Genomic DNA, 19,136 nt, shown 5'->3' on the forward strand with positions numbered 1-19,136 from the left:
AAAACAGCTTATGTATGGAAAGCAGATCGATAGAAAAGGAGCTAGATTGACTAAGAGAATAAGAATAGTAAATAGTGTAAATAAACAACGGGAAGTTGCGTGATAGGCAGCAAATTATGAAATTTCTTGAACATTCCTTTAAGGTCCAGGGGGAGGCAGCTGAAAACCCCCCCTGCCGCTGAGTGAAGTTTGACTGGTTTGACACGCCACAATTTTGAAAAATGTTTTGATTTTTCTTCGTTTTATTGTTTGTCTTGCCAATTTTTATCTATATACCAAAAACACTGGCACTACAAAACGCCCAAAACGCTAACGCCCACACTTTTAAACCATTTTTAAATTTTGTTTCATTTTATTCCCCAATATCTATCGATATCCCTGAAAAATGATGAAATTTTACGTTCGCATTAACACTAGCTGAGTTAGATATCTAATAGTGGGGTACTCGACAAAAGAAATCTCACTTGTTTTTTATTATATTCTCCAATATCTATCGATGTCCCAGAATAAAGTATAAAGTCAAGATACATAGCTTTTTTGCCTAATCATTCTAAGATGTAATAAGGCAAATTGCAATATTATATATATATATATATATATATATCCGGGCTTTGTAGGAATGAACAAATTCCTGTTGGGAGGTCCAGCTCGTCAGAAGTCCTTCTAGATTTATTCTAATATATGTACATATGTTGAAATCCAAGGTAAGGGACCGTATGGACACATTTATCTTCCACTGTTATAAAATTCGCCGTTACGCACGTTCCGCTTTGTCGCAACGTGTCGCCCCAATATCTAAAATATTTTTTTTTAGTTTATTTGGTTTTATTCAGTTTTGGAAACATCACTTCAGCAAAATTATGCTAACAAGTACATGTGAAAGGGTAAGGAACCTAGCTCTACATAGGGAATAAAAATCATTGATAAATACCCCTTGACAAAATTGGGCCTAGAGTGTTACCAAAAAAGAAAACGGAACCGACCGAACGAAAATCCCCGCTCTAAATTCTATTGTGAACGGTTCGCTAGTTTTAATATACAAATGTTTCTTTTCTTGTTTCTTGTTATTGCATCTACCGAGAGGTCTCTACTAGTACCGCTGCTGCGATGGACGCCCACCGGCGTTGTAGTATCCACTGGATCCTGGTGGCAAGCTAGGCGGCATTGGTGGTGGTGGTGCAGCGCTCCCGCTATAGTGTCCGACCACTGTCTGCTGGACTCCCCAGCCGGAAGAGGGGTACGGCGGCATAGGCACTATCGGCGGGGGCGGCGGTGGAGGTGCATGGTAAAGATGGTACCCGGATGGCTGACCAGGAGGTGTTGGGCCCTGTAACAGATTCTGGGAGTCGCTAGGACCAATGACTGGCACGCCACTGGCTAGGGACTTAATGCTCTGAATGTTGCTAACCTCCAGCACGCCACCGTTGCCACATACTGGGGGCGGCGGCTGTTGGGGAACGGAAAGTGGTCCAATACCCGTAGAATTTGTAAGCTTGCCGGCTTTTGGACTGTCGGCTCTGCTTGGTGGCTTTTGGGGCGGACTGGTCGGCTGGAGCGCTTCTTTTTGGGTTGATTGGTACAGGTCCAGAACTTGGTGGCAGATGTCTTCGAGTATTTCCATCGTAACATCAGACACAAACATGTCCCACCAACGCTGCTGCTGTGGCTGGCGGCCTTCCCAGTCTTGCACAGTGAATTTGCTTAGCTTGCTGGCCAAATGGATAAGAGCCACAGCAATAATCTCCGGTTCCCACTGTAGACAAACTACTGTGCTGAGAGAGTCGTTGACGAAGTTCCACGCCATTTGCACCATCTTTTGCAGCTTCTGCTGGTCGCCTTTGAAACACTTAGCGTACTTTAGGAGAAAGGTGTAAGGATGCTCTACCTGCAAATCGAATTTGATGGTCTGCAGCAGAATACGCTCGAGCGTCATCACCTCCTCCTTAGGGTCGTCTCCAAACGAGTAGAAGTAATTGTCGGTAAGGATGCCACGTGCAGTTTTAATAATGTCGCGACACTTCTTTGGGGTCTCCTCCACCTTGCCAGCAAAGAATAGGCAGCAGCACGCAGTCACGTATCGGGGGAAACTCCGAAACGAATGAAACATGTAAAATCGGTGAAAATATACAACGCCGGTGGCCATCGTGTTGTGGCCCAAGCCCATTTTGGTGCCACATTCCATGATAAATCGAGCACCTTCTTTTCTGTACCGCCGCTCCGTTTCGAAGCTTATTCCATCCAAGATCGAGGGCGTCTCCCGCAGCTCCTTTTTGTCGTAATACCAGCACGGCATATCGCCAATTTTGGCTGCGGGTACTACTAGTAGTCCGCGTCGTTGGATGGAATTTGTGTTGAACCTTTGGCCAAATGGTTTTCAGCAAATGCGCGTGCTGGACCCGATAAACCCCTTTGTTTATTGTAAATAAATCAGTTCTCGATTTTTATGTTCACTTGCAGTGTTACCATGTCTATGATGATAAACCAAAAAACTTGATTGGAAGCCCCTTTTACACCAAGACCATCTTGATTTTGAGTTTACGGAACAACTTCATTGGTAAAAAGATAACGCAAAATATAAACTTCTATCTCTTGCGGTTCACACTGGAAATGTTTTGTGCGTTAGCGCGCTTTGGTAACTTTATTTTGGGATAGAGCTTAACAAATATGTATATATACACCTGGTTTTGACCGTCCTGTGACTGTGTTACACTGTATACGCGGAAGAAATGGGACGTTTACACTGGAATTGCATTTCCATGTTTTTGGAATATTGCGTCTCGTTAGGTATAATCCTACTAGAGAACATGCTAATGCGTTATTTATTTTTTCATTTGCATTTCCATTTTAAGCATAGATAGCTTTCTTTAAACATTATAAAATGCAATAACAAGATTATGAGCAGTGTAAACGGTTTCTATTTAATAGTAATTACTCCTGGTTAACTGATGATGGATTTATTATACCCGTTAGAAGGGTATACTAGATTTGTTAATAAGTATGCAAAGGAAGTATGCAGAATGAAGCGTTTCCGACCATATAAAGTATATATATTCTTGAATAGGATCAATAGCCGAGTCGATCTGGCCATGTCCTTCTGTCCGTATGAACGTCGAGATCTCAGGAACTACAAAAGCTAGAAGAAGCGTACAGATTCTAGAGACAAAAACGCTGCGTAAGTTTTTTGACCCATGTTTCCACGCCCACAAACCGCAAAAAACTGCCACGCCCACAGTTTTAAAAAATTTTTGCATATATTTTCATAATTTAATTAGTCGTGTAAATTTCTATCGGTTTGCCAATAAACGCCAAATCGGGCACGGACACACCTTGGAACAATTTTTAAAATCTTTCTCATTTTATTCCCCAATATCTATCGATATCCCAGAAAAATGATGAAATTTCACGTTTGCATTCACACTAGCTGAGTAGCGGGTTGGGGAACTCGACTATAGCTTTTTTTGTTGTTTTTATATAGTTGTTTTTATTATAAAAGCGAGTGATAAGTATAGTATATAATTAACTAATGTGCGAATTAGTTAATTGGTATTATGTTTGTATAGTTTGTGTTATTTACCATAAAAAAACGGTATATTTCATTCAAATTACTTAATATTGGAAAACGGAAATGTGAGTTTGATAGAGCTAAACGAACAAATCAGTCGAGATGCATTGTTTTAACGTTCCAGGTTTCATACATAAAATTAAAAATGTAAGAAAAAAGACAAAGAAAGTGATGACAAGCATTTTATATTTCTTTCACCAAGTGATTCAATACAATTCCAGTATTTTAACTTCCATTTAACCAACACTTAGGGAATGTGAATGTTCGTCACTCGTCTGCGGCAATTGCATGCTACGTCTCTGGTTGCGGTGATCAAGGCTGGAGTACCCCCTACGTCGAAAACTATCGACGTCTCACAACGATTTCGAACTTCAAAAGGGAAAACAAAAGCAAATGTTGTGTAAATTCTAACGTTTGATCACCCCTGATCGCAGATTGCGTCTATGCGGAATGTGTTCCAGGATAACGGAAAGCTACAGATATCGCGTAAAAATGTTTCGTAATTGGAAGCGCAGCTAAGCGTTGCGCTAGGACCGGACCGGCGATTGGCATTGTCGGGACGCGGGACCCAGATTTCCAGTTTGGCGTACACGGAAAGATTCCCAATTGGTGAACGACGACGATCTTGGTCATATACCCTGGATTGCCCAAATTTACAAATTAATCCTGCCAATGCCACGCCCAGGTAGATATTTCCGGTTCAACAGAAAAGTTCCTGGCTAGGCTATGTCAAATAACTTAATCGACATTTGATTTCATGGTTATATTTATTCTGGGACCCGGTTTCCTGTATTTCATTTGTAAAGCACAACAAACAACGAAAACTGACATATTTGTAAAATTAAAATATACATATTTAATGACTAGTACCGTCCTATGTGTTTTAAAATAAACATTAAATTATTATGTCCTTAAACTAATGTAGCCACACAAATAATAAATGCATTCCAAAAATGACTTGAGGATTGAAAAATGTGACAAATTCATTTACTTACTAAATTGAAACAAACTTATAATATATACACATTTGTAATATTTTGTGCATAAGAAAAGTTAATAGGCAATTAATTTTATTATTATTATTATTAATTTATGTAAATATATTCCGACATCAAATTATATCTAGAGAGAACGCCATATTCGTGTTCCTAGACTATTACATACCCGGTTAATCAGCACCTATTAAAAAACTTTTTACCGCTCGAATTAGCTTCCGAATAAAATTTTGAAATCGGTACCCAGGGTACCACGTGGACGACCTTGAGTTACAACGGGGTCGATTAAAACAAAATCAATTTTTGGGACCTACAGTCGGTTTTCAAACCTTGTAAAATTTGGAAAACTCCATGTTCCCCAAAAATTTGGTTTGTTCCTAGCATACGGAGGCATACATACATAATATTAATATTAAAATTAAATATTGGTAAAATAAAAAATAAAGAAAATTTCAACGCGTTTTCAGAACTGTGGGCGTGGCAGTTATTTTGTTACTATTTTATTATAATCCATTGCCATTATCGTATGTCCGTATGAACGCCTCGATGTTAAGAAGATGTTAAGTTAGAGAGTTGAGACTAGACATGCAGATTCATGAGACGCCAAACAATTTTTGGTCATGCCCACTATAACGGGCAAAAACTGCCTTACCCACATTTTTGTAAAATGTTTTGACTTTTCTTCGTTTTATTGTTTGTTTTGCCAATTTCTATCGGTATACCAAAAACACTTTGAGCCCACCTCTTCTAACGCCTTCAAAGTTTTAAAAATTTTTAATAGCTTTTCATTTTACATATTCCTTAATTTCTTGCGATATGTCAAAAAAATATGAAAGTTCGCGTTCGCACATTTACTAGCTGGAAATTTTATGATTTTATGCACAACTTCAAATAGAATAACTAAAATGGGCTCATTCTGCGCTCTTTTTACCATTTTTTAAACATGCATTTTTTATGAAGCGTACAGGTTGTAGGTAAATTTTAAATATTGTATTATAGTTTTCCCGTTAAGTAGCGTGTTTATCTAAAATTAAAATTCTTATGTTTTATGTTTTGTTGCCGAGACGATGTTATCCCCACTCACTCGTAATATTATGCTTTTACAATTTTAAACCTCCTTAAGATCTCACAAATAAATGGAAATTTTCTAATTTGCGGGGACTTCAACTCGCGCCACAGAGCATGGAAGTGTACCCGAGCCAATGGTTGGGGCAAAATTCTCAATGAACTTTCAGATCTGGGAAAATTCAGTATTTTGTACCCTACGCAACCCACATATATTCCGCATAACCATAAAGCAAAAGCATCAACATTGGACCTATGCCTCACTAATATCCCTAACCAGCTGGCTAATCCAGCAGTAATGCAAGAGCTTTCCTCTGATCACCTACCAGTGGTTATTAAATACTCTACAAATTTTATGCGCAATGTAAAAACATATCCGATTTTGGGAAGGGCAAATTGGGCGCTTTTTAAGAGAATTATAAATGAAAGGCTGATGGTTGAAGAGGTGGTTGTCAACTGCTCACAGATATCGACTTTGGATATTGATAATTTAATCGGCTCTTTCACTAGAGTAATCAATTATGCCTTTCTTAAAGCAGTCCCTCATAAACCTATACATCACTCCAAGCTTACACTCCCTGTACATATAACTGAATTATTTAAAACAAGAAATATTATCCAAAGACAATGGTTTAGGTCACGTCATCCATTATTAAAATCAAGATGTGATCATTTAAATTACATCATACGAAAAGAGCTTTTCATTTATAATAATGCAAAATGGAACAATAAACTTCAAAAGCTGGATAAATGCAGCAAACCCTTTTGGAATATAACCAAAGCAATTAAAAAAAGAAAACAAATTGTTCCGTGTCTAAGTAAAGCTGATGAAATATACGCTTCTGGAAAAGAAAAAGCGAATATTCTTGCTGATGTCTTTCAACTGAAGCATAATCTGACACATTCATATTCAAACCAAAATACAATTGACCAAGTCAAAATATCTTTACAATCTATAGCTGAAACCCCAAACAACATCGCAGAAATTTGTAGAGTCACTTATCCAGAGGTTTTTTCAATTGTAAAAGCTCTCCATACTAGAAAATCTCCTGGAATTGATGGAATACCTAATATATCCTTGAAAAACCTTCCTACAAGCGCCATTAATCATATTGTTAACATTGCCAATCACTGTCTTCAGGCAGGCTATTTCCCACGGGATTGGAAGATAGCAAAAATAGTTCCAATTCTCAAACCAGGAAAACCTCCTGATAACCCTGAAAGCTACCGACCAATAAGCCTATTAAGCGGTTTGTCCAAGATTCTGGAAAAATTAATTAAATTGAGATTGGTGAAATTTTTGGACATACACAACACACTACCAACGGTACAGTATGGTTTTAGAAATGGTCTAAATACCATACTGCCGACCTTAAAACTAAGAAATTATATTAAAGAAAGTATCCAATCCAAACAATCTGTAGGGCTGGTTACACTTGATATTGAGGCTGCATTTGATACTGTATGGCATGACGGACTGTTGCACAAACTAAAGATGATTGGAACTCCCATATACCTCATTAAAATAGTTCAAAATTTTTTGACACATCGATACTTTAGCGTTAATTTGGACAGTAGTCAATCTGCTAGACGAATTTTAAATGCAGGTGTGCCACAGGGTTCTGTCTTAGGACCTACATTGTTTAATATTTTTACACACGATATTCCACAAGCTACAAACTGTGTACTTTCACTGTTTGCTGACGACGCCGCTGTCTACAGTGCTGGTTTCTCGTACAGCGAGATAAATCAATCCATGCAGAGTTACTTAAATGAATTAGACATATATTACAAAAAATGGAAAATTAAAATTAACCCTAATAAAACGAATGCTATATTTTTTACAAAAAGAAGGAAACCTCGTTATCTTCCTGATAGACAGTTGCGAATACTAGACTCTCCAATACAATGGGTTGACAACATTCGATATTTGGGTATAATTTTTGATAAAAAACTAACATTTAAATACCACATCAACAACACAATTATGAAAGTTAATAAAATTATTTGCACACTGTACCCTCTAATAAATCGTAAATCTAAATTATCAATATCCAATAAGATCATAATTTTTAAAACAATTTTTAATCCAATATTAATGTATGGGTCACCTGTTTGGGGTAGATGTGCTCAAACTCATATCAAAAAACTTCAAATATGCCAAAACAAGCTGTTAAAATTAATAATGAACTTACCTTATTACACAAACACTAAGTACCTACATATAAAAGTAGGTGTACAAAAAGTTCAACAAAAAATACAATATTAACAATCTTTTGTTTCAAGTCTTAGTCTTTTAAGTTAGTTGTAAGTCAATTAAGGTTTTTCTTCTCCCTTGTTTTCCTTAATAAATAATAAATATTGTTATACAAAAAACTAAAAACAGGCCAACTAGACATAATTAATAAATATTTCAGATGAAAGCCTTAGCTAAACACTGTAAATACCTAATTATACCATTAGCTTTAATGAAATGTACATATATATATAAGGGATAAAGCACAAATAAATTAAAATTAAAAAAAAAACAATTTTAAAGCATTTTCTCTTGATCCGTATGATCCCCTCAGATTTTGCGGTTCCTTTCAATTGGTGAATATCTTTTTAATTGGACAGCTACCGCAGTATTCCATGTAGTTTTTGGAGTAGAATATACTACATACATATATGTACATATACATATGTATATAATAGTCGCCTTCGCATACTTTTCTAGTGCGCTTCGTCACTGTCATCCACGGAAGTATGTATATTAAAGGTACTCCAGGCACTAAAAAAAAAATCAAATTGCCTTCGATAAAAGAGATACCGATCGCTGATCGGTAATAATATCTACACTTTCACAATAGGTCTTCCCGCAATTTACTGCATATGTACATGTAAATGTATACGTGTTTTGGTCGCCAAGGACTTTTACAGGAGCTTTCAATTTGTTTTGTAATATACAGAGGTGGTCAAAAGTATTTACACAACGAGCTTTTTTTTCAATTAGTTGACAATTGAAAAAAAAGCTCGTTGTGTAAATACTTTTGACCACCTCTGTATATGTATGTGCATGCATTGCAAAGTTGACTGCGTATTTTGTTTTTGCTTAAGTCTTACCCATTTAGGGGGTATAAAAAGGGTCCGTGCCATTTTCGTCGCGCCCTTCTCTAGCCGAGATTCTTCTTTTATTCCCAATGTTTTGGAACATGCCTGCAAGTATTCCAACCAGTTTCTTTGTTCGCCTTGCTCATGGCTTTAAACGGATCTCTCTCGGGGCTCTTTCGTGTCTCCGCTATATCTCGGTTCTCTCGGCCACGTTTAGTCTAAGACACGTTCACAGCCTTGCTCCGCTCAATTCAGTCTCTATCTGAGCGTTGTCTTTGCGAGTTAGCCATTTGCAATCGTGCGGTCTTTTTCAATATGTAGCCGCCCCAATTACATATGTATTTTGTCTGTGGATATATGTACGATGTATATAGGATATACACATTTGTACATACATATGAACAATGCCTATTTCTCCAGCTTTCGTTACAGTAGTTTTGAGAACTAAGTGTATCTAAGTGTTAACGTGAATATTGAGGGCACAAAACAAAATAGCATAGCAAAGAAAAAAAACTCATTGTAAATAAGACATGGAAAAAAGTTATAAAAGTGACCAGAAGATCGCGGAGAATTCGTTGTCGCGCTTTTCATCTTGCGCAACCGGTCAGGACTCTTTCTACTGAACATTCTATTGTTATTTTATATACGTTTCTATGTACAGATGTATGTATGTATGTTAAAGCCGGAAAAATAATTAAGTTTGGATTTGTATATAACTAAAAATATTTACTGCATTTACAACACAATACATGTAAATGAATATATACATATGCATACATGTAAACACATTGATCGCATTTGCTACTAGAAAGCTCTTAGAGGCCTCACCGCTTTCTATTTGGAAATACATTTACACAGTTATACAAAAGAGATATGTTTAATAAGACTGTTACCAAAACACTTTCGTCGTTTCTTCTACCCATGTTATTTCAAAAGGAAAACCACAAAAGCTATGTGCTTTGGGTATCCGAACTTTTAAGAACTTGACAACAACATCAACAATAAATATGGTGACGGTCGAAGCTGCAACATACGAAACTTCTGATGTGAGAAATGTGACGAAAAATGTATATACAAAATTTGTATTTGTTATATAATTTTAAAATTAAAAAATTAAAGTTGTTTCTATGGCAGCTATAACATAAAGACAGCGAACCACAAACAAGGTATACAGATGTATATATTTTATACATGTATATTTTAAAAAATTTATAATTTGATTGCCATATGAATGGTCATATAAAAAAAATGAACCGAATAAATTATGTCTTTTCCGATACATGTATGACCCTTTTTATGTGGATTGTGCTATGAACTTACGTACCACTTAATTGAATAGGTTTGACTTTTTCCAATTTTCTACAAAGAAAACAGTTCTCCTTGAAATAGCAAAGATTTGGTTCTGTAAATTTTGATTTTATATTATTTATTATTATTTTTCAAAAACATAAGCAAAAATCTTCGTTGTTTTTTGGTCACCTGAATAGGATTTACACTTTTGACTTCACTTTTTGTTGGACCGTGTGGTTGAAAAGAGTTGCATTCTACATTCTACAATTTAAAGCATTTATTATCTGTTTTTTATAAAAAGCCGATTTGAAAAAGGCAAAGGAAAAGACTATATGGAATGGAATATGGAAGCCGTATCTTTTTATGGAACATGGTCCAATTTCAGTTTGTCACCTCGAAGATGAACGCAAATGAGCACAACACTGTACTTTAAAAGGTTTTTCCAACGATTTCTGAGATTTATGTTCATATTCAATGGGCGTTCCAACATGACACTGTTTTGGATCGTAAATCAGTTGATTAAGATTGCCCGAGTGGCCGCCTTACTCGCCTTATCAAACACATTTTGGAGAGTATACAAAGGAGGAAGACAATTTGGCGACCTTGGTAGCCAAGTTGAAGCCTGGTCAACAATTTCACAAAGTGAAATTAAAAAATATTATGATATAATTAATAACAATAGTGGGAATACCAAACATTAATAAAGCCTAAACAAAGTCCTTTATTATTTAAAAATATCGTTCAAAACGTCGTTTGAGCGTATATTGTTTAAACAACAACAGAATTTCTTAATTCTTCTTAATTTTTGATGGATTTTTCGAAAACTATTCTACCGATTTCAATTCCTAATTATTCAAATGTGTACAACACATTTGCGTAGAAAAGGCGCGATGGATAGTTATTTAGCAACAAACACGACCACTATCCATTTTGAGCAATAGATTTTGTATAGGCGAATACACAAGTTGTTTTAGGCCCATGCACATTTTTTATACGAAATTGCTAAATTAAAAAAAAAACAGCGACTGTACTGCATTAGCTTTTTAAGCTAGAGATTTAATGACGGTATACTAAATATTTTATAAAGCTCGTTCGAAAAGATTAAATTTTTATTGTGTATTGTGAAGTCAGATGCTAAACTATATTTCGTCACTAAACACCAGACTCTTTTTACGCAATTATTTAAAACGGATTAAATAAAAAATGTCTTAAACCAGCTGTTTAGAGTGGGCGTGACAAATTAAAATTTAATACAAATCAAGAAAAAATATTCAAAAGTTTGGGCGTTGAGCGGCTTGTGATCATTTCATCGGAAACGCCTCATTTTACCTTTTTCTATTACATTTATAACTTAACTGGCTACAATTAAATATTCGTAAATTTCGATTCGAATATCGTAAATCGAGGCGTTTTCCATTTCGTGCAATTGGGTAAAGGATCAATCAGTAAGGGTATGCTAGTCTCGGTATTGTTGCTTTTGAAAATTTTTCCTCTTTTCGGCCTAATGCTTAAAAATGTGGGACGTTGCCAATTACCACTAGGGCCACAACAATACCGAAATATGTATGTGAAAAAACTTGCAGAGGCTCTGAAGCGTGAACGAGTGAAAAAAGTCAATGAACCCATTAACTATGGTACAATTGGCTCTTTTTCATTGCTCCCAGCAACACAATACAAGAAATTATAACGGAAAGGATGCTAAGATCTGTTTGAAGCTAGCATCCGAAAAGGTCGTTACCTATTACTTGTACTAAAGTGGGATGCAGAAAAAAGCTGTTGCTTAAGTTTTATTTGTATGGTTGATGAATAAGTTTACAGAGGTGGTCAAAAGTATTTACACAACGAGCTTTTTTTTCAATTAGTTGACAATTGAAAAAAAAGCTCGTTGTGTAAATACTTTTGACCACCTCTGTATAAATGTATATGGAAATTTCTATCAGTATGTCAACTATTTTTTTGCCACTCCCATTTTTACGCCGCACACCGCTCAAAACTCCCACGCCCACAATTTCGAAAAATGTGTTTATATTATCTTATCTAATTATTTTTGTGCCAATTTCTGATATGCCAAAAAATTGTATTTCTCATTCGCACTCCCAGTTTGTAACGAGTAACCCGCCTACGTCGCTCTTTCTTGCTTAGTTTATAATACTCTCACTATGCTAGGTGTACCCACACATGTATTCAGATATGCATGTGATAATCACACCCAAGATGTGCAGCTGTAGCCCTCAAACAATTGCTTGTAAAAGTTGGTTTCGCATGAAAGGTAATCAGAGATTAGGTAGTGTAGAAAATAAAATAAAATCTCTACGTTTGTGATGCCATGAACTGTAAAATCGCTTCTGAACAGAAAATTGCTAGGCCCACAAGCCGCCGAAAACTTTTCCGTTCACACTGTTGAAAAATGTATTGAATTTTGTATACCCTTGCACGTGGTATTTTGATTTAAGTTAGAGGTTTGCAGCGCATGAAGCGGACATTTGCGACTATTTAAAGCTTATATATTCTTGTTATAGCCATGCTTGTCTGTCCGTCCATTTCTACAGAAATTCGTGTGAGTTTTAAAGCTATTCTCATGAAAGTTGTCCAAAAGTCTTAGGGCCGCTTCGGACGACACATACATACGTATGTAATTAGCTGCCATTGGAACATTGATAATGAATAAAAAAGAAGAGTAAAAAGAAAGAGTAGAGCAAAGAAAAGTGAAAGAAAAGAATATTCGGAGAATATCCACTGGATTTTTACAGCATCGTATTACATTTGTAATCAGATCAAAATGCATTCTATCATGCAGTTGCTATAGGAGCAGTCTGAAAAAATTCTTTTGAAAATTATAAAACTTAATTTTTTAACATGGCGTGCGTGACAGCACTTGCTTGATAAAAGATCCAAAAAACCCCGCAGCTCTTTTAGTTCTTGAGATTAACACGGCTGATCCAACTACCTTCAAAACATTTGGGGCTAGAGGCTTGGTCAATGTTTCGTTAACTACTGCTCAATCAGCACGCTTAAAAAGAAAGTGATCGGGCGACCGGCTTATCTCGAAAGAATCAGAAAATTAATATTTTACAGTAGGAATCGTTTGCCCATGCTGCTCATCCATGCTCATTATATTTTGAAAATGTAAAATTTAAAAATGTTAAAAACAATACTGAAAAACTAAAATTAGTTTTTGATTCCCTTAACAAGTTATTTTTCTACGTTTTCCTTTAAAATAATTTATTCATGCACAGTTAAATTCAACAGTTTATTTTAAAATATATATTTCTGCAAGGGTTATATAAGCATCGGCTTGCAAAGCTAACTTTCTTCCTTGTTTAATTTTCTTACTTGTCTAGCCTATTTTTATCGCTACTCCAAACGATTATATTTAAGAATGGTTTGTTTATAAAGGAAGTTTGTCTATGTTGTATCAATGAACAAACGCCTTGATAATGTGAAACGAAATATCTTATCACTGAGTAGTATCTTATCCGTATACACTGAGGTTACCTGCGTTCTTTAATCGCCAACTGCACATATACATACCACTGTTGGTGGGAGTCCACGTAGTTATAAATCGCTTCAGGACAGTGTGCGAAGGGGAATTCTATACATACATAAAAAAATTCAAATTGCCAAATCATAGGTAGAGCAAAGGTATTTCATACCAAGACTTTGGAGAGGTTATATGGTTCAGGAGACATGGTAGTAAAAGTGTATTAAAAATAAATTTTAGATATTTAATATAAATATATATGTATTTAATATCACCCACAAAAAACATTAATCCATTTTTTTTTCAAATACCAAGAGTTGCCAATTTCGTAAAATCCTGTGCTCCTTTCAAAGGATATTTCCGAAATAACATTTTAAGAATATTTAAAATTTGAAGTTTTTTTGTTTGTTTATTTGCCACAAAACATATATATAGTATAGTTCTACCACGTTTGGAAAAATTAAGTTTGTCGAGAATATCTATAAATAGCAAAATTTACTACGCCCATATCTTGCCATTGAATGCTGAAAAAAGATATTTCCAAAATTTTTGTGTTCACGTGTTTTACTTTGTCAAAATAGGACAAATTAAACAATTTTAAGAAAATATTGTTTTTCTCCTTTTGGTGCATATTTTCAAAAACTTGTCTGAAGACTTCTTTTGAAATTGAAAACTGTAGAAACTAGTTAAAATTTGATTAAGTCTTACTGTCGAATGTGTCACCGTCACTTTTATCTTACCTCGGCAACGAGTCTTCAATAACCTTTTACTCTGCCAGTAAGTAAGCATGTATCGTTAGCTAGTTCCAAAGTGTACCTCCAGCGCATTGGTTGGTGCAGTGTTTTGATTCGATGACTCTGCTCGCATTTTCCCCGCCTTTTTTGGGCACGCGACGGTTCTAGGGGGTTCCGGCTACCGGTAAGCTGTGCGTGCATACTTTCCACACTACTATATGTTTTTATTAGCATTTGGGAACTCCAAAAACGTATAGTGCTTAAATTTTCTATAAGATCCGTTCCCACAATTTTGGCACTTCACGACGTGTCGCTAGTGAGTTAGATAACGCTTATCATTGCTCCCCATACAACTTTGTAGTGTGTTCTCAAAAGTCTGTGTTATTCGCACATAGATAGCTCGTGTTGTTGTTTGAACACCAAGGCTTGTGATCTAATAATAATAATAATATTCAGAAAAACATATTATGCTTCTGGGGAGATACCCAGTAAGGTCGCTCGAACCGTCAAAATATTAATAACAATAACGAATGAATAATCATTGGGTTAATTGCGGCTTTTCTTTCGTGGTTATATTAAATTGTTGGCACTAAAAGGTTATACTCATGGGTGGTTTTGTTATGCTTTACGATTACAAATAGTGCCACCTATTTAATAATACAATTTTTTATTGCAGATGCCACTTTTGCCCATACAAAAGTTTTGAAATAAAACGACCACTTTATAAAGAATATAAAAACGAAATGATTCAATCAAATTTGCATTTGCCAATTAAATACGACAGCGGAAGACGATAGTGCCAATTAGCATTGCCACGACGACGATCTATGGGTACAATTTGTTCCTTGTCAGCTGCACTAAGTTGTAACATTGCTTATAGATTTCCTATCTATGAAATGGAGCATTTAGATCTGGCCGGCTATCTTGGCCACGCTCCTCAAAGTTGGAATACTCTGGGAACCTTTCAGGAGCAAGGTGAGTGTTGCGATATTGAGAGTAAACTATTTAAATTTATGAAGATTAAAACAAGGGAGAGTCATGTAGTTGAGTTATTACAAGTAAATAACAACGTTTTTAACTGCCAAAATTACATTATCCTTAACAATAAATTGATTCATACTTTAGCAAAGCTTCTTTTTAACATTTGATAATAAAAAAGTTTAACTGCAAATTATAACTAAATAAATAAAGAATATCTTTAAAAAATGCAGTTAACATAAGAATGCCCAATCCTGCTTTTGTGGTCAATTGCTAATGGGACTGAATTAGTATTCGAACCCGATTTTTAAACTGGTTCTATATATATATATAAATTGGCATGTAGTAGTACTACCATAAAAACCATTATATATCACAAACAGTGTAACGCTTCTATTAATTTAGGCTTTATTTCATCTTCTTTCAGATGCTGTTTACCTATCTAGCTCGCGACAAATGTTGGAACCAATCTTGGAGGAGACTAGCGAGGATGAGGAACGTGCCCGAAGTAGCTTCATTGTAAGCCTAGATCACCGCTCCACCCTCTGGAGCTCTACGGAGTCTGAAACTGGATCAGTCTTACGCATAGAAACGATTAAGGGTAAGCTAATAGAGTTAAGGTTCTGCCATTCCGAACATTCGCCTATACAAGCATTTTTAAAGCAGATGTCGATGCTGTTTCTGAGAGGGACTTTGTCTGCCCACCCAAGCGACCAAGGCGCAGCCATGACTTAAATTCTGGCCAGATTCCAGAGGATTGCGTGCAACTTCGCCGCCCTATGTCTTACGATCCCGAGTACCACAATAGCTTTGAACGCTTTCTGGCTTTGGAGGCATGTGCTCGCGATAGCTTCGGAAGCCAGGGCCAACGCAGCAGTATAGGTAGTAGGCGGGGGGGCACCTTCGACGATTTTTATTCCGACAGGGACTCCGCCCACTCGCTATCTCGCAGCTCCTCCCTGGTACAGTTCGAGTCCTTGGAACGCCAGCTCACGCTCCAGGAGCAGCATCAGAGTATGAACAGTCTGGGCAACAGTTCGCCCTCGCTCACCTGCGAGTCTGGTGCGGCAACGCGGGCCAGGACCAGGGACAGCAGTCCAGACAGTAGGAAGGGATCAGCCCCGACGCTGTCCCTGCTAAAGCGTTATGAATCCAGCGACTGTAGTCGTTTGCACCAGACATACTATGAGCTGAACAATCTCAATTTTGAATATAAGCAGCAGCAGGAACTTCTCTCTAGAAGCCTGCGAGAGACGAAGCTAAAATCTGAGGGCTCCTCTAGCTCCAGCTCGTCCAGCGATAGCAGTGGTCACAGCCTTCTAAGCTCTTGCCTTGTTCCCGATGGTGCTGTTGCAACGGAAGGGGGGAAACAGGATGGGGTATCCTCTCGGCGAATTCCCCCCAACTCAGCTGAGAACCTGTCCGAGGACTCCGGGTACTGCGAGCCACGTACCCTAAAGCGGGAAAAGTCCAAATCCATACCAAAGAATTTCGACAAACTTTGCGAAGAGGAGGAGGAGCTGCTGTTACTGGAGGAGGGCGCCCCGCATTCTCGCGACTTCAAAGACGAGCATGATTTGTGTCAGACCGAAATAGAGCAGACTGCGGATACGGCTGCATTAGCATGCTCTCCGTCGTCTATAAATAGTTCCCCGGAGAGGGCCAGCTCTGAATCGGAATCGGCATCGCCGCTGCCATCGCCGACCGGATCGGCATCAACGTCGTCTGCCGCCTCGTTCACTTGGCTACACAACAGTTTGCCAGATATCCGCGAGCCACGAGGTCCACTCTCTGGGGGAATTAACAATTCAAAGCCCAAGACAAACGGCAGCGTTCTGGCCACCACCAGAAAAAACAGTGGCAGCACCCGGAGCAGCAGCTCCGCCGATAGCTGTGACGGTTTATCGCTCCTCGGCCCCACCCATTCACTCAACGAGCTCCAGGTGCTTGAACGGAGGCGGCGACCACGTCAGATTCGCCCCAGCCAGAGAAACAGTCACAGCAACAGTTCCAGTGAGGAACTGGAGGAGCTGGACAACTTCTTTGTTGCCTGCCACACCCCGCCAATGATCCGACGCAGTTTCAGCTGGAACGAACGAGCTAGAAAAGTAGTGGGAGTGGCAAGTGCCGGATATTTGAACGCTAGTTACCAAAACCTAACTCTATTGAACTACACGGATAACTGGCTGCCGGCAGAGCTTCTTCAGAAGAACCACAAGAGGAGCCCAGCAGAAGAAATGTCGAAACAAAGCAGTAAAACTTGCGGAAACTACGAGCACATGATATGTAAGGGAAACTTTTTGCTGGATGAGATCAGCAAGGTTTATGACAAAAACGTTTCTATACTGACGGATAAGCCGGTGCTGGATACCAAGCTCTCTGCGCCAGAGGAATGTGATTTAAATGCTCCGATTGAATGCTCGAAGGTGCAGCACGTACAGCTAAACATAAAGCCACCGCCGCGCCAGAAACGTTTGACTCAACAGCCGCCAGCCGCCATAACCTTTAATGGCCTTGTTAAAACATTTGACCAGGATCCCACTAATTTGCGAACCTCTTACACCCAAAGCCTAGAGCGGTGCCACCTTGACGAGCAAGAAACGGCAAAGCCTGCTTCGTACCCGCCGTCAGTCATCTCACAACGGTTCCTGCCCAAACGGCGTTTCCAGTCCCAGACGTCGGCGGCTATGCAGCGAAGTCTGGTAAGCAGCACGCCAAATCTCGCGGCCAGCGACGACGGGCAGCCGGAATCCGAGTACGATATCTACGTGAGCAGTGCACACGCCTCGATGCACCAGTTGCCGCAGACAACAACGCTCCCGAAGCCGCTGGGGATTCTGCTTCCAGCTGGATCGCGCCATTCTTTTGGCAAGGAGGTAAGCTTCTGCCCAGTGGTAAGCAAGTACTGTTGGCAGGAGCAGTCGTCAGAGGAGCCCACCGAGGATCACTTTCACTCCAGCGAGGGCGAGCAGGGCCCGCCCAGCGACGACGAACAGATGGACCCCACTTTGGTGCACAACACTAGAGAGAACGAAAACATCGTTGCGCTCTTCGAGCCGGAGCCAGAGCATCATCTAAGAGAGCCGACGATCGCACAAAAGGTATCTATTAATGTACATACATACATATAAATAGGCGTTGGTTTCTAGATGTATGTACCTAGCTGTGTACACACTCGTATGTACATGCATATTTACAATATGTAAATACCTATGTACGTACATGACGGCGAACGTATTTATGTATGTATGCATGTGTACACAACTATGTATACAAATATGCATTATTCGGAAGAGAGCATTCCAGCCCTCTAAATTAAATGTTGAAAAAAATTGTTTGTGCTTGCTTGAAAAATGAAGAAATCTTTCTGCCTTAAACAAACCAAATGTGGAGTAAAATATAGTGAGTTCGTTGTCTAAATAAGAAATTGTTTAATTATATATCTACATAGATCTAAACAATGTGAAGTTAAACTTTCTGTGTAACATTATATTTTGATTTCCAATTATTAGGAAAAGTTGAAATGGAATAAATATTTTTTTAAATTTTAAATTACATATCATAGCTTGTAGTGTTATAAATTTCTTGCAATCACGATGAGAGATGACCTAAAAAGTCTAAAAAAAAGGTCCCAATCAAGGCTATCACAAATTTTACATTAAGCAAGAAAAGACAATTAAATTAAACATTCAAGAAAACCTCGTGTATCATGCTAAAAACATCGAAACTATTCTTCTAAGGTGTTTTCAAGAAGCAGCTATATGGTAAATCATCCGATTTTTATCAAATTAAAACGGATATAATATCGTGTAAAAAGTAGTTGTTTATTGTGTTAGAGCGTTTTATGATTTAAAACAACGACTAAAGCCATCAGATACCCGTTACTCAGCTTGTGGGATTAAGAACAGGAAACAATTTATTTTTCGGCAAATCGATAAAGT

The 19,136-nt window shown here is 37.9% G+C and overlaps 2 protein-coding genes across 15 annotated transcripts in view; one reads left to right on the plus strand and one right to left on the minus strand.

Annotated features, from left to right (window-relative positions):
- Positions 1-803: 803 nt before the first annotated feature.
- LOC117149223 (cyclin-K) lies at positions 804-2,628 on the minus strand. The gene has a single exon (XM_033316758.1). The coding sequence runs from the start codon at positions 2,291-2,293 to the stop codon at positions 1,091-1,093; it is 1,203 nt and encodes a 400-aa protein (XP_033172649.1). The 5' UTR covers positions 2,294-2,628; the 3' UTR covers positions 804-1,090.
- Positions 2,629-3,885: 1,257 nt separating this feature from the next.
- The window catches only part of LOC117135175, a 35,057-nt gene continuing 19,806 nt past the window's right edge, over positions 3,886-19,136 (plus strand). For 8 of the 14 annotated variants that reach the window (XM_033295296.1, XM_033295304.1, XM_033295315.1 and 5 more), the window contains exons 1-3: positions 15,045-15,192; positions 15,623-15,796; positions 15,862-18,296. In XM_033295296.1, coding sequence (XP_033151187.1) covers positions 15,045-15,192; positions 15,623-15,796; positions 15,862-18,296 — 2,757 coding nt within the window. Of the gene's footprint in view, positions 4,248-8,969; positions 9,376-9,439; positions 9,759-9,860; positions 9,879-14,893; positions 15,193-15,622; positions 15,797-15,861; positions 18,297-19,136 lie in introns of those variants that run through there. The other 6 variants (XM_033295287.1, XM_033295244.1, XM_033295252.1 and 3 more) reach the window with 6 other exon arrangements.

The sequence above is a fragment of the Drosophila mauritiana genome, chromosome 2L (genome assembly GCF_004382145.1).
Source record: "Drosophila mauritiana strain mau12 chromosome 2L, ASM438214v1, whole genome shotgun sequence".
Classification (NCBI taxonomy): domain Eukaryota; kingdom Metazoa; phylum Arthropoda; class Insecta; order Diptera; family Drosophilidae; genus Drosophila; species Drosophila mauritiana.